Source organism: Maylandia zebra, linkage group LG13 (genome assembly GCF_041146795.1).
Source record: "Maylandia zebra isolate NMK-2024a linkage group LG13, Mzebra_GT3a, whole genome shotgun sequence".
Taxonomy (NCBI): domain Eukaryota; kingdom Metazoa; phylum Chordata; class Actinopteri; order Cichliformes; family Cichlidae; genus Maylandia; species Maylandia zebra.
Genome location: NC_135179.1, coordinates 9,598,063 through 9,614,305, shown reverse-complemented (window position 1 = coordinate 9,614,305; position 16,243 = coordinate 9,598,063). Strand labels below are relative to the sequence as shown.

The 16,243-nt window shown below is 37.8% G+C and overlaps 1 protein-coding gene across 8 annotated transcripts in view; it reads left to right on the top strand.

Moving 5' to 3' along the window:
- Positions 1–16,243, top strand: part of LOC101484057 (mitogen-activated protein kinase kinase kinase kinase 3) — a 47,436-nt gene that overhangs the window by 7,734 nt on the left and 23,459 nt on the right. For all 8 annotated transcript variants that reach the window (XM_076891488.1, XM_012919717.3, XM_012919714.3 and 5 more), the window contains exons 2-14: positions 4,488–4,545; positions 7,143–7,233; positions 7,468–7,532; positions 7,643–7,698; positions 7,831–7,878; positions 8,413–8,455; positions 8,694–8,766; positions 9,501–9,632; positions 10,001–10,063; positions 10,200–10,281; positions 11,439–11,555; positions 14,359–14,431; positions 14,585–14,643. In XM_076891488.1, coding sequence (XP_076747603.1) covers positions 4,488–4,545; positions 7,143–7,233; positions 7,468–7,532; positions 7,643–7,698; positions 7,831–7,878; positions 8,413–8,455; positions 8,694–8,766; positions 9,501–9,632; positions 10,001–10,063; positions 10,200–10,281; positions 11,439–11,555; positions 14,359–14,431; positions 14,585–14,643 — 960 coding nt within the window. The remainder of the gene's footprint in view (positions 1–4,487; positions 4,546–7,142; positions 7,234–7,467; positions 7,533–7,642; positions 7,699–7,830; positions 7,879–8,412; positions 8,456–8,693; positions 8,767–9,500; positions 9,633–10,000; positions 10,064–10,199; positions 10,282–11,438; positions 11,556–14,358; positions 14,432–14,584; positions 14,644–16,243) is intronic.

Sequence of the window (16,243 nt, the reverse complement as noted above, 5' to 3'; positions counted from 1 at the left end):
TATACTGATAATTTGCAGCATGCATACATGGTACAACTTTGAGTGCTTAAAAAGAAAGAACGGTTGAAGTGGACTTGAAGTTCTGGGTGATTCTTTTTGTGTGTCTCAGCGCTTATGGGTGTTCTACTTGAATGAGTGGGTATTTCGTTAAAAAACAGGTGTACAAATTAAGCGCACTCAACTGCATTTGGCTTTCACCTCACCTGTCCCCGCCGCCTGGGGCCATGTGTTTGTAATGGCTCAATGACGTCGTGAATTGGACTAAACTTTGAGTAAACAAGCTATGGAGCCAAAATATGTTACTTATGGAACACCATCTTTATAAACTTAACTTGCAGACTAATCAGCAAGTTGGTAAAGTTAAATCCAAGAGTAATTGTTTAAAAATTGTGTAAGCTTTTTATGTTTTTCCAGTATGTTTAAAATGGTTCAAGCTTCATCGCTTAACCAGCAGAGGAAAAGATCATGTTTGTCTTTTAAAAAAGTAACAATCTTAAGGGAGAATTAAGATGTAAGTTGAGTAATTAATGTTAATGAGCAAACTAAAAGCAGAAACTCTTAAGTCATGAACTTGACATTACTTAATGCACTGGTTATCTTAAAGTTCAGTGAAGCGTGGTGGTAATTGGAAGGACAGCTGAAATCGCTTGGAGAAATCTTGTCAAAGGAAGTAAATGGCTAACTACTATTGTAATTGTTGCCCCGGGCCAGGCATTAACTCCAGTGCTTTTGCAGTGGAGCTGCTCAGTGGCCTTTAGCAGAAGGAGCTGATTATACTGGATCACTCTTACATGGAAGTGTGTTAGTTTTTAATGGACATTTTTTCACCCTCAAAGTTCGAAGAAATTAGACAAAGTGAAGATGAGATGGTAACTGGGTATAAGATCATAACTGCAACAAGTTTACGGAGACAGGAGGGGATGGGGATCTGAAGTGCTAATATGGAAGGTTATGCAAGGTTAAACTGTACCATACAGTATATGTATGGTACCATACAGTACAGTACCATACAGCACAGTTTACAGGAAAGAGACATGTAGACATTTAACCAAGATCTGGAGATGCCTGTCTGGGCTGAAGATCATTTAGGATAGATTGAGTAAAGTTCTAAAATCATTGTGTGTGTGTTAGTGTGGCACATCGGTTTAGCACAACTGCAACACTGTATCTGTATACAGATATTGGAGCAACATTTCTTGCAATTCAGGCTACATAATTACAAGGGAATGTCTTGCCTATTTCAGCAAGACAGTGCCACACCACATTCTTTTTGTATTACAACAGCAATGCCCAAAGCAAAAAAAAATGTCCGGGTGATGAACAGGCCTGCCTCCACCCTTGACTTACCCCACTCACTGAATAAATACAATTATTCATTATGAAAAGAGCTGAACTGAGCAGCTGATACCCTGAATCATGAAAGGAGGGGGAAACCGCTTGAGCCACAGTCTGCCACCAAAACTATGTGTATGCTTTTATGAGAATTTGTTAGATGTTTTATTCCAACACTGACTTCTTTTACTTTGTAAAATTTAGAACCACAGTGTGCTTCTGTGTTGTGGCCACTGTAATATTTCAGGAAGAAAGAGGTTTTTACTAATGTTCCTGCCTAAACTTTGGTTTTTAAACAAATGATCAAACCTTCAGGCCCTTGGCTGCAGAAAGATGGAATACCCATCAGTCAGTCCCAGCAGCAAGCCTCTAAAATTGAGTGTGGCCGTGTTTTTGCCACCAACAGAGGCACCGAGCGACCATGAGTCATCTCTGGTCTGTCTGAAGACGCTCTGTCTCTGCTCTCCACTCTGCATCCATCTCCTCCTCTCTTTGCTTCTCTTTGTCTCTCCCACCCTCCCCCCGCTTTGTTTTGATGTGGATCGGTCTTGGTTCCCCTCCTTCACTTGAATTTTTTATTTTTTTTAAATCCTATAGTTGGATAAAAATAAAATTCACGTGTCTGTGTTTTGGCATTAACATTGTTTTTTCCTGTGGTTACCCCTTAAATTTATTTTGCCATCACTATTGTGTGACCACAGTGCACACTACTGAAGTGATCTCGGTAAAGTTTGAGTCATTGTTTGTGCCACTTTGTTTTGTTTTCACTGCTAAGTTCTGTCAGCACCTTATGCTTCACAGCATCTGACACACAGTATCCTGGTGGTGATGGAATTAAACCAAGTGCAGTGCCAATGAATTCTGGGGACACACCCTTGTGGTTTCATTATAGTGCAGCTACACACCTGTAAAGTTTTGTGACTGAGTCTTGATGTTCCAGATTCCTGCCTAACAAGTCTTGACCTTTTGGCGTTCTTCTTAGTAAAGCATCCGAGCGGTTGTGGCAGCACTAATTTATTCTGCTACACAGGTGCTTGTGTCAGTGCAACAACACAATTGCAACTTCATAGTTTGGTTGTTTAAATCATCGTGTGTGTGTTGGCTTTTGCTAGTATGGTCGGGTCATGTGTCAGAATTTCAGAATTTTTTATTTTTTTTTTAAGTGGCGAGTCCCTCCCTTATGTTTCTGTCTGGCTGTACTCTGCCTTTGTGGTAGTTCTTGTGTAGGTGTCCTCAAGATCTTGTTTTGCCACAGACAGATGGACTGCCATGGTAAAACAATACCTGCTGTGATATCACAGCCAGTAAAAAGAACATTGCATTTTAAATTATTCTCATTTTGATACTTATTTTATTTTTATTTTTAAAGGGTTTTTAATTTTATAGTCTTTTTATGTTAAAATGTACACTTATTTTACTCTCCTATATAGGCTAGCTTCCCCGCAAAGTGACCATTTAGGACAATAAAGAGAAAAACATACTTAATAATGTTTTATCTGTGATTGCAGCGTGCAGGGAGCATCATTTATTAGTGCAAACAAATGAAGGACATTTATCATCATTTTTCCAACGAGCTGCTGTCAGTGATGACAGACTGCCCGATTCAAAGTGCGAATCTGTGGCCACAGAGTGCCAGCAGCACCATTATAGTGCAATATCAGTACTACAGCATAAGTCAAATGTGAACACAAATCTGGAAATGTAAGTAAAAGCATATCATAACTGCTTATAAATTTAGTTTAACAATGAATAAAGTAACTTACGTTGTAGCTCTTCAGGATCTTGCATAATATTGTCTCATAATCCATTTAAATTAAAAAATATTTGCTATTTGAGATTTTGCATCCTGGGTTGAGCTTTTAACCAGCTGTTTCCGGGGTTTGGATTGGCATCATATGAACTCGTATAGCGAGCTTACGTTTGGGCCTCACATCAACAGCTGCTCATATCACATCCTCGCATCCATAGCGTGGATGTACTCTACACTGTGTTTTTGCTCAAGTACTGAAACAAGTTCGATGTTTCCACCCTTAAGCTTTTTTTTTTTTTCTTTTCTTGCATATTTTGCGCAGCACTGTTTTATGTTGAAGGTCTGTTTGAAGCCAAACGACTTACATACTACTTAAGTAGCTCCCGTTTCCTTTTTTTTTTTTTTTTTTGTCTTAAAGGTACTAAATCATTCTGGGAGGCTGTCACCCTGCTCTCGCCCTATGTTTGTGCTTGTGTCATTATTTTGTGTACTAGGGAATGTAAATGCATGTCGCCCTAATGTTAAATTAATATGAACTTGTGTCAAGAATCAGAATGAACGGAGATGTTGATGTCATGTTGATGGTGATGTCCCCCCACCAAGCATTAAGACTCAATAATATTCCAAAAGCCGATGTATTAGATCAATGTCACCATACTCCTAGGTTGTTCATAGTATTGAAGCTCATTTTTCCTTCCCATGTGGAATGTGCTGGACTCTTTTCCCCATTCTCTCACACATACAGTGCTGCTTCTATGTCACACAGGCCACTGGGCATTTTCTTGCCCTGAGTGAAGCACGCAATTCATGCCTCACCCAAAAGAAAAAGAATCTTTTTCCTCATGTATATTTCATATGTAATTCCTCTCTGACCCCATCAGCACTCCTGCTAAATGTAAACAACAGTCTGCTATTTATAGAAAATCTGCCTCTGTACTGTCGTTCCCCTCTTTTCTGACTTATGCCAGCTTTTCAGGAATTTAGGAAAAACAAGTCCACACATTCCTCCCCCATCCTGTTTGTGGTTTAAAGGGTTGCGAATGAGTTATGTCAGAACATTTTTTATTTGCTATACTGGCTACAAACAACTGATTTTGAAAAGTACGACACAACCACTCATGACAAAAAGGCACCAATTATATTTACCATCAATATTTGATGGTGGCATTTTTGTGGATTCGGTGTTTCTATCAGCTTCCTCTCAGCTGATTGAAACTCATCTAATGAACATTACAGTTTTGTCTTTCTTGTGCTCTGAAGTGCAGTGAAAACAGTTAGGGTTTCTCTCTATCTGCTCTCCAGTTCTGTCACGTTGTACCTTGATGTTGCTTAAACAACTTTGCTTAATGACTGCTGTTCATGTTCAAGCCTACAATGACTCACGTTCCTTCTTGTCATACTTTAGGCTCGTAATGTAAACACAGGAGAGCTGGCTGCTATCAAAGTCATCAAACTGGAACCCGGTGAGTTACCTCATCTTTGTCTCTCTTACTTTATCTCCCTTCTTTTTTTCTCGCTGTATCCTACTCCTCATGTTTTTGAATTCCTCTTTCTACTTTATTTTCTTGCTGAATCTAGGGATGTGCGCAACCAGCTGACTAGACGTTTAAAACTTGACACCCTTGCTAGTTGGCACCGGAAATACCAGTTGGTTAAACATGTTATTATTATATTATTAAACGTACAATGACACGTACTGGTTCAGAAATGTTAGGACACCCTCTGCATTTCTGTCTTTTTTTTCTTTTCTTTTTTTAAAAAGACAGAAAAAGACAAATAGTATATGTCTGTGAAGGTTCTCAGTCATCCAGGTCATCGTAGTCTAAGGAGCTTGGAAAGAAAAGCGTCTGGACTTCTTTAAGTTGCTTGAAGACGTTTCACCTCTCATCCGAGAAGCTTCTTCAGTTCTAGGGTCAAATGGTGGAGAGTCCCAGATTTAATCAAATAGCATACTTTCTTTTTTTCTCTCGTTTAAATGACGAGTTAGTCACCTGGAGCATCATTAGGTGTTGTCCTACTTATGCTCTCTTTCAAATCCTTTACCCCACTTTTTCTTGCTAAATAATAGTTCTTATCTTCGTGTCTATTCCTTTATATCCCCTATTTTTGCTTTATCTTACTCCTTGTCTTTCCATTCCTATATCTTGCTCTTCATCTTTGTCTATTCCCTTTTCTGCCCCTTTTTGTTGCTGTCCAGTTTGTATTTAGTGTGCGTATATATCTCTCTTTCGCTCGTAAGTCATTTTCCTTTCTATGTTTTCTCTAAGGATTCACCAACAGATTGTTATTTTAGTCTGTGAAGTTCTTCATTACAAACCTCTTTTCCATACTATGCCCTCTTACCCAGCACTCACTGATACTTGTGCTTCCCCCCCCCCCCCCCCCCCCCCCCCCCCCCTTAACTATGTCCTTTCCCTCATACAGGTTAATTTCCTTGTCTTTTTCTTGTTTAAATCGGGCATTTCATTTAGTAAGTAAAATATTTGAATAATCCAAATAGTCAGCTGTTCAGATGCCCTTTCTTTGGGTAGATAGTGAGTTTTTGTCATTTTTGACATTAAAATATTCTTTCTTTCTTTTTTTGTGGTAATAGATGTCATCTGTGCTTTTGCTTGAGTCGACCCTCCCTCTTTAAGTAGCGATGATGACACTTTAGTTCACTTTACTTTACTTTACTTTTACTGCCCAAGCGACAGTGAGGCTAGACTTAGAGGCTTTTTATAACCACCTAGCAACAAAGGTGCAACTCTCTCTCCCTCCTTAGAGAGAGGAGATCAAGCCAGGAGATCTAGAGTTCAATCTTAGAAGCAATGGAATTTTATTTGGCCTCCTGATTTCTGATGTTGTATTTTTTTTTTTTATTTGTTGTTTTTTACTTGCTAATACCAATTTTTGAAAATTCCAAATTTCAAATCACACCAAATACAAGGTAAAAATAAACTTTTCTTCAATGCAGAATTGTATTTTTATAACTAAATCAGTTATCAGACTTTACAGTTCCCCTAAACTGCACAAGTTACACGATCTTCACTGTTAAACATCTCTGAAAGTAAATAATAGAAAAAATAAAGGAGTTAATGTACACATAATTTACCTTTCCAAACAAAAGCAGGTGTAACAGATTTCTATAAAAACACAAATGTACGTTTCTTGCATCATTTAACTTGTTTAACTTACATCATTCACCAGATAACAGGGGAGCAACCCTTTTCTCTTTTTCTTCCACTGCTCATACCGAGGCTCATATTGAAGCTACATGCTTTGCGGTTCCATCTGCACGCCACGTAGCTTTGGCCACTTTCCTTTTGTTATCTTTGTTTTTCTTCTTCAGTTTAATTAATCATCTTCAGCTCTGTGACGATACTTAATTTAAGTTTTCATGCCAGTTCACTGATGATCTAGTTTGGCGAACTTTGCATCACCCTCACTCGCAGCGAAGAAGTCGCTAACAGCCACAGGCAGACACTAACAATGTGTGGCTGCCCGTATGAGTGTGCAATATTTGCCAGTGTCAGTTTGCACATTTTGCACATGCATGAAAGGAACTGGCTCATAATTGGACATACACGATGTTGAGCAGCTGGTTACCAGTCCAGGCTAGGAATCCTGAAAACTAGTCCCCATCTGATCAGTTGGTGCATCTGTAACTTTGAATTCATGACAGCTGATTTGTCACTAACAATATCAAGCCCAAAAAATATTGTTTGGGGGACACTGCTAGACATTACAGGACAGCTGTTAAACTATATCCTACCAATGTGTATGCTATGTATTGTTTTGTTTTTTTATAGCATGTCATGAATTCAATCTGCAGAAAGTCCTATATAAAGAAATACTGTTTACTTACTTGTTTAATTACTGTACAATTTATGATTTTGGACTGATGAACTGCTTTGCTTCAGTTTATGCTCTTCTTAGTGGTTCAGACACAAGTGCAAGAACAGTCTGTCAGAAACAGAAAATAGCAAACAAACCCAGCCATCTATTCTGTAAGTCATAACAATGCCAAGATGCATACTAAATGATCACTATAATAATATTGTGTGTGTTTTTATTGAAGGTGAGGACTTTGCAGTCGTGCAGCAGGAGATTATAATGATGAAGGACTGTAAACACTCCAACATCGTTGCCTATTTTGGCAGTTATCTCCGGTAAGAGAGTGTGTGTGTGTGTGCCAGATGTGGAGTGCAGTATTTTCTTATGGTTATTATTAGAGTGCATTTAATTGATATTTAAGTGACTCATATTTTTATTCGAAAAAAGTATGAGTGTCAGAGAGGAAAAACACAAGCTGGTGTAAGATAGATCGAAGGAGGCGAAGGGCTCATACCTTGTGAGTAAATGTAAACATGCACTTAGACAGAGTTCTCTTTGTGTGTGTGCAGAAGAGATAAGTTATGGATCAGCATGGAGTACTGTGGAGGTGGTTCTCTGCAAGATATCTATCATGGTAAGGACACCCAGGCACAATGATTCAAACCATTTCATTTTTACTGTGATCTTTGATAGTCTCTTTTTCCCCCTCATGCCTTCTGTCTTTTTTTTAATCTAATATTCCAGTAACCGGGCCTTTGTCAGAATCACAGATAGCTTACATGTCACGGGAGACCCTACAGGTAGTGTCTACAGTACTGATAATGTGTGCCAGATTAAGATTTAAGATTTCATCATCTTTATCATGTTATTGTTGTCTTATTTTATGAGTAATAGTAACGGTAACGTCATTTGCTGTGTAATTCTATTTGCAGGGTTTATACTACCTGCACAATAAAGGCAAAATGCACAGAGACATTAAGGTGAGTTTGGAGAAAAAGGCAGTGGGCAGTGATTTGTTCATAAATAAAGTTATAGTCATGATTAATTGTTAAATCTGATTTCTGAAAATCTACATATTGGCTCTACATTTACACTTTGTGAGTAACATAGCAATCTACTTCAGCTATTAGGCTCATTTTTAGTTAATTAGGGTCATTCATTTGGTTCAGTAAGGCTGTTTTTTGCATTATTATTATTATTATTATCATCATTATTATTATTATTCTTTTACACTGGGACTAAGCTTAATAAATGCTTGGGAAACCTGTTGTTGGTGCACAACCACATATATTAAGCATGTGTTTGTTATAGGAAAAATGAATAGTCATTCCCCACTACCAGTTAAGTCAATGACAAAGCACTTTGTAACTGTTTTGCCTTTCAGATTATACTTAGTAATACTTATTATAATTAGTAGTATTATTTAAAATTTAGTTGAAGTGTAAAATTGTGTGTTTTATCCTAAAGCTCAGTATATTTTGTTTTTGTTGTTTTTTTCTTTCCTTCCCCTACAGGGAGCCAACATCCTCCTGACAGACAATGGCTATGTGAAACTAGGTGAGAGAAACACGCAAGGCCTGCAATTACCTTCTGCTTCAACAGACTGAATCTGAATGGCCTCATTTGCTGACTTGTTTTTTTTTTCTTTCTTTTTTTCTTGGCCTCTCTGCTGTTCCTCTTTCACTTTGTATTTATTTCTTTACATTCTTCCTTTTCATTACATTCCTCTAATTCTATTTCCCTTTATCCACTTTTTCCTCTCCTTTTTGTTTTTTTCTTCTTCATTATTCCTTAGCTGACTTTGGCGTATCAGCCCAGATCACAGCGACCCTAGCAAAGAGGAAGTCATTCATTGGAACACCTTACTGGTAAGTTGTTTATATTTAACCAAAAGCTTCACTGACGTTGCATAGGGGTACGCAGGTAGAACAATAAAAATAAAACCCAGCAGGACAGGGCAAGGCAAGCACTTTTCATACAGAAGCAATTCAGCAATACAGAGTGCTTTACTGAGGAAAATATGAGACAAATGCATTAAAATTATAAAAAATTAATGGAAAAAAATTACAATTATCAAAATAAAAATTAATGATTAAAATAAGGTAACAAAGTTGACCTGAAAGACTTCTAACCTTGCATTTCTGGAGCCAAAAACAATTACTTGAGCCTTTTCATCGGTGAGCTAAAGGAAGTTCTGGCTGATCCACTCACTGATTTGTTGGATACATTTACTCTTCCTGTTCTGTTAGAGTGCTTTAATCCATTGGAATTGATGGCAGTTCAATACAATGCTTGCTGCTAATGGGCCAATGTTGTACACATAGGGATTTGTCAACTAATGTGTTTCTCTTCTTTATTATATTAGCTGTTCTTTAATGCAAAAGAACAAAACCCAGAAATAAATAGTACTTGTTAGTTGTAGAGAAATCATAGAGCTGCATTTGAGGTTGGGAACTTTCTGTGCTGCTGCTGGGAAATACTGTACAAAGTTCATATTCTGTTCTTGTGTGTAGTTGTGTAACCCATTTGGATAGTTGATCATTCCTCCCTCTTATATGCATCTTGTTTTCATACAGTCCTTCTGTCTTGTTTCCTTGTATAGGATGGCTCCTGAGGTAGCAGCGGTGGAGAGGAAAGGGGGTTACAACCAGTTGTGTGATATCTGGGCTGTGGGTATCACTGCAATAGAACTGGCTGAACTGCAGCCACCCATGTTCGACCTGCACCCAATGAGGTAGGAGTGTGTGCGGGCTGTGATGATGCAATGATAGTAAAGAATGTTTACAATATTATTTGGAAGATTTAATTCTTACCATGTATCTCTGCATGTATTTAATAAAAGTCAGAACCACTGACAGACATTAATGTTATTAGCTTTAGATAATTTTTGTGTGACAAGTCTAAAGGGTTACTTTACAAAATGTTGCTATATTTATGTCCTGGAGATTTTAATCTTTATTCTATTCATATATTACACTGGCTTTAGTCATTTGGAGTAGATATTGTGTATCAAATTGGCTTTATTACTGAATGCTAGGAAGGCATGTCTTTCTACACTGTTAAAGGTGATTTTTCTCATTTGTATTTCTTCTCTCCCAACAGGGCTCTGTTCTTAATGACAAAGAGTAATTTCCAGCCTCCTAAGTTGAAAGATAAAATGAAGTGGTAAGACTGTCATGCTTTTGCATATATGCTGGTCTTGCTCACATTTGCTATAGATGTAACACCCAGCTGTTTAAATGACCAGTTTTTATCATTTTACAGGGCTAAAACATTAAACCTTTTTCCTTTTTTCTAATAGGACAAATAACTTCCACCATTTTGTCAAACTGGCTCTGACCAAGAACCCAAAAAAGAGGCCCACAGCTGAGAAACTGCTGCAGGTGAGGAAAGTTTAACTTTCAGACATTACAGTCCATCTCCAATCATATTTACATGATGTAAAACAAACAAAAATGATAGGGCTTCCCAGTCAACTTTTATGTTAAGTTAGGAAACTAGCCATGCTGACAAAATTGCTCAACAGTGTTTATAAATATCAAAAGCCATTTCAGATTTGGCAGATCTCCTTTCTGAGGCGGTCTGATGGATAGCTTCCAGCTCTGCTGCTATTTTTTTTGGTTGCTTTGTGGAAATCCTATTCTGGCCACCTGCATGTGGGCTCTGCAGGTTTGTCATGAACCTAAAATGTGCATATATAAACTACTGTGTCAAACTGACCCAGTATTCAGTTTTTAAGGCGCATGCCTGAGTGAGAGCAACCACACAGCACTACCACACACTATGCAGTTTTTTGTGCAGATTTGTTGCCTGCAACTTGGTTGTTTTCTTCAAAGTGAAATTCAGGTTAAAGGGTTGCTGTTTTAACCCAATGTAGTTCCGACCAGTATCTCAAAACACACAGTGAAAAGGTTACTTGTAAAGCTACACTTTAATGTGTTGCATCACTGCCCACGAGCCATACTTTAAGGTTGAAATTGGCCAAATTTAAAACAAGATGCCCAAACAGGATGTGTGATTACACCTCAAGCAAGCAGCATTAGACTTCCAAAATAAGTCTACTAAAAAATCCACTGTTAAAAAATTAACCTTTTGCAATATTTTTTTTTCCTCATTCGATCAGTCCTCAATATCTTTTAAAACTTCTAAGTGGTCATGGTGTCATGTATTATATATGAAGCGTTCACATGTGTACTAGGTGCATTCTGTGATGTTAAAAGGTACTGTGTATAAAAGAAGCTGGAGCAACGTGATACATGATGCATGAAGCAAGATCTAAATAATGGAAGGAAAGCATAAACTTCAGTTTGCTTTGTAAGCATCATTCATCACTGTGTGCTACAGCAGTTAGGGCTGTTATTTAAACGGCATATCAATTTGTCAGCACCCTAATGAGCTGCTGGATTAGTTGCAGCTCTGCTTATTTAAGAATCACATATTACCCAGTACAGTTTATTTATTTATTTTTTATTTATTTGGTTTAAAAATGTGCCATTGGTGATGTCACCTGGATTGATTCCAACTCTTGTTTCTCTTCCAGCACCCTTTTGTTTCCCAGCCTCTCAGCAGGACGTTAGCGATTGAGCTGCTGGATAAATCCAACAACCCCGACCACAGCACCTTCAACGACTTTGACGATGACGACCCTGAGCCTGAGGTAACCTTTGACCTTCAGGATTTTCTGTTAAACCCAAAGTTTTGTCGGGCCGAGCATAAATGTGATTGTGTTTTACTCGATCATGCTTCTTTTCTTCCTCAACTTCCTTCTGTCTCCTCAGTTGTCCTTTCATTAAATTCCTTTGTCATTCACAGCTTTTTCTCTCCATGCTTACTCCCTCCTTTCTTTGTCACATGTGAGTCATCTTTCTGCTCTGTCTTTCCCTTTCTTACTCATTCCTTTTTATCCACTTCTTCTTTTGCTTCTCTCAGATTTATTTCTCATTTTCTGTTTTTGGTTCACTTTTGTTTTTCTCTTCTTCTTTTTAGCACTGCTTGTATCGCCCCACATTTTATTTTCCTCTCCTGTCTTCTATTCCCCATCCCTGATCCTCTGAATCCTTAGTTTAAGTACAGGGGTCACTTTCTTCCCATAAGTCCCGGTGCTCGACGTGCACCCCGTTTTGCAGCCCGTCGGAAGGTACTACTGTTCCTGCAGTGTCTGCACTGATGTCATTCTAACACAAACTCTTCTGACTGTAGTTTTTTTTTTTTTCGGAGGGGGGGGCAGGGGGGGAATAGGACTACAGAACTGAATGAATAAAAAGTAAATTTCCAGTTCAGTTTCTGCTGGTGTTGCCGTGGAAGTCGACATTGGTATGTGAAACAGTCATTTGATAGCTTACTGTGGCGGTTTCATAGACCTTTCTGTTGACATTCAAATCAGCTGACTTTATACAACTGCATCACACAAAATTGCGTCATTATTCTTATTCTAAAATTTGCTTATATCTTATGCACATTTTACTTGAATGCTTTAAGTAATGAGATTGTTAGAGATAAAAAAACAAATTCAGCTTTGCTCCTAAACTTTAACATTTTCAGAACACAGTTGAAGTTAATGATTTAAGCCACAACTGCACAGCACTCATGTGTGAACAAAATAGAAAGATAAGGGTTGGCTATAAGGAAATTCCGGTGATTTATTACTTACTGGGTTTTACGTCATCTCTGTGTAGTTGTGAACAAATAAAAGGCCATAATAGGATAAGGTCCACTGTATTTCTCCTAATAATTTGGGAAACTCTTGTATTACAGCAGCCAAAACATTAAGTAGAATAAATCATTGGATCATTAAAATAGAATAAGATAAAACATTATGGTAAAAATGTCACAGATCCCAATTAAAAACAAAAAATAATTAAGTAAAAAACTTTAAAAAACAGCGGTAGAATAGAAATGGCTTCATAAATGTAACAAATTATAAAGTTTATATTATTTATGACTGACATATAGTGACTATAGGCAGATAAAAGTAACCTTCCAACAACAACAACTGGCGACATCGGTGAGAATCAAAGGTGAATGCAAGAAATCGGGTCAGTTTTTCACTAGCACCTCAACTTGACTCTACTTTGCTCTACTCAGTTTCAGTTGTTTTCCATTACAGTTTTATACCATTTTAATGTCTTATATGTATGCAACACAAATACAACACAACCATGGTCTAGCTCCCTCTGGATTCTGTTGTTTGCACAAATACATCTGGATCTTGTCATTGGACCAGTGTTGGTTTGTGTGTAGCCCATTTCCTTATTTGCCATGTCTAAAAAAAATAGCGGTATTATTCTTGCGCAGGAGTCACCCTCATGACTCATCCAGTGACATTACTTCCTCGCCTATCAGTGGCATGCAGTGTTTTGACGTCACATTTTCAGCTCAACTTGGCTTGCTTGGAAACCCGGCCAAGTCGGCACTACCACCAAACAGAAAGCCCTAAAAGTCAACTTGAGCGGTTGCTAGTGGAAAAAAGGCATAAATAGCATCACTAAGGATCTTTTCCATTCACTTCAGTTCTGTAGCACCTGGGATGATAAAGAAATGCCTAAATTCATAAAGATGGCTTCAAAAATATCACATTGTCACTCTCTCTAGAATTATGTTTTTAAGTATTAAATTCATACACAAACTCATGGAAAAAAAACCCTCCAGCATGTTGATGTTTCAAATATTAGACAAAAGAAAATGTAGTGTTGTGGAAGGCCAAAAGGCTGTAGGTTGCTAAAGTGTTATAGCTATGGACGCCATCTTCACCTGTCTTTAACCTTTCAGGTATTAATCGTGGTTTGTGTCTAATGAGAATGGACTATGAGAATAATTGCAAACAAGCAAACAAAAATGTCTGTTGGAGGAGCCGAGTTCTAAATGTTGCTTTGATTGATGCATGGTCTTTTGTTGTCTTGGTTTGTCTTCCAGTGCTTCATAAGCATGCACTGAGGTTGCTGTGTCATTAGATTTCTGTGGGATGGAGTTTGGATTTTATTTTAAATTAACAATAACTGTGGTTCAAAATAAGAATGGCCAGCTGCACTCATGACATATAAAATAACTAAGTACCGTTTTCCATTTCAGCATTTAAACCCTGTTTTTCCGCTTGTATTAAGAATGTAGATCATCAGATGATGATGATGAGATACTGTGTGACAATCTCTCTGTTATAAAGCTTCCAATGTAAAGAGGACTTTACAGCTTACAGGTATCCAGTGTTTGGAACCAAAAGGGTGGATGAATGTTTTTCCTCTGACTGTGTTGCTGTTGTTTGTTTTGGTTCTTGCAGTGTGTGTGTGTGTGTGTGAGACTCTCTGTTTTTGCTGTGTCATCAAATCCCACCCACAGGAAATAGCAGTGGGATTATGTTTTTGTTCTTAAACCTATTGTGATCTTTCCAAATCTAGTGCAAACCACTACACCGAGTGTCCAGAGCAGCTTTGACACTGTCTGCTCTTCTTTTTATTTCCTGATAGTCCCCGGTTCCTTATCGTATCCGCTCCACCAGCAGGAGCACCAGAGAAGGAAAAACACTGTCCGAGATGAAATGTGAGTTGCTACAAAAGGTCAATGTGAACAAATACAATGTCTTTAGTATCTTTTTCCTCCTTCTTCAATAAACTTACTCAGTATATATATCTCCCTACCTCATGATATTCCCTTTCTCCCATCCTCCCCTCTCTCTTATTTTGCCTCTCTCAGTCGATCAAGTGAAGTTTGATAGTCTTTTGGAAAAGGAGACACAACCTCATCATGAACCGGTGAGTTGATCACATTATGTTTGTATGTGTGCGAATGAGATGAGATTTGTGTGGTTGTTAATTAACCAGTACCAACTTGGCTGTCCCTCACCTAATCACACATGGCACCTCCACCAATCTATGTTTTTCTCTGTCTGTGTTGAACCAATCCTAGTTAAATATTCTAAGGTTTAGGAATGGCATGTTTCGCTAATTATTATATGGGTATAACAACAGAATTGGCAGAAATCTAATGCCCAGTTGCATATAAAATCAGATTTACAGTAACCAGCAGGCTGTTGTGAATATATCGTAAAGAGAGTAGTCCCTGGTGGATCTTGTGCTTGCTGGAGGAATTAAAAGTCCAATTTGATCTGGAATGTTTTGGGATTCACCAAACCCTGAAGGCTGTGGCTGAACAGTGTTATTGCAGTAGCTTAAAATACACAACCCAGCTGGATAAACAGCTCTATGGATTCATTTTAATGAAGTTGTAACTGTAGACCTCTTGTTATTGCTGTTTGACAAACACAGGTATGATTTGTCAGTAGTAGCTTTCTTTCGCTACTGGTTGGACAGAACTCAGTAGAATAAAAGTCGTGTTCTTGGCTTTCATTTGCATAAAATTTGTAATTTATCTTGGTCAGATTATGCTCAGTTTTGGTCAAAAAGTTAGCATAGGTTCTTTAAAAAAATCTTTGGCTGAGCTATGATTTCTTGATGTTTTTTCCCAGTATAAGTTGCTCCCCGACTTCCTTTTCACCTTTTTGTCCTTTCTTGCACGTCTTCCACTGTCCCCACCCTCTTAAAGTTGTCTTTGATAGCTCACCAAAAAATCTAACCAAACCTTTATTTTGTCGTCTCTTTATCTTTTGATCTATAAATTTAGATTAATGCTATCATATTAACCTCATATGATCTGTAATTTATCTTTTATCAACAATCATTCATCTGTCCATTAAATTTCTACTCTCTTTTCAAGGGAACTCTGGCAGCTTGCATTACATTTGTCTTGTGACATGTGTAGATTTTAGCTTTTAGCTTGTAGCTCCAAGATCCATCCAGTGAGGACTGCCATGCTGTTTTAGCATTCATATTATAATATTTTGATCAAAAGAGACTCTGTGCAAGTATTTTTTTTCTCTCTTTTTTTGCAATAGTGGCCAAAAATCAAACAGACCCATAGTAACAGAAAGTACCTCTAAAACGCTGATCACAAGTTTACGGACACTCATCATGGGCTTGAATAACTTGGTAAATTCTGGCTTTTAACATGAACTGTTCTCTTTCCAGGATGAAATGATTGTACAGCATATGTCTTTAATAACTTAACAAAGCAAGGATTGAGTGCACAAGTTTGAAATATTTTTGGATTTCTTTAATCCACACAGGTTCTAAAGTATACATACTCACCCACTAATATTTGGATAAATGTCCCTTAGCAAGTCAGACCTTTTGGTATCCATCAACCGTCTTCTGGCTTAATATTTGACCATTTTTCTTGTCAAAATTGGAAGAACTCATTTAAATTACACTTTAGCAGCATGATTCAAAGAAAATGTTAATAGCCTAAACGTACCAGGACATCTATACCCATGATGAGTGAGAAATGCATGTGTGG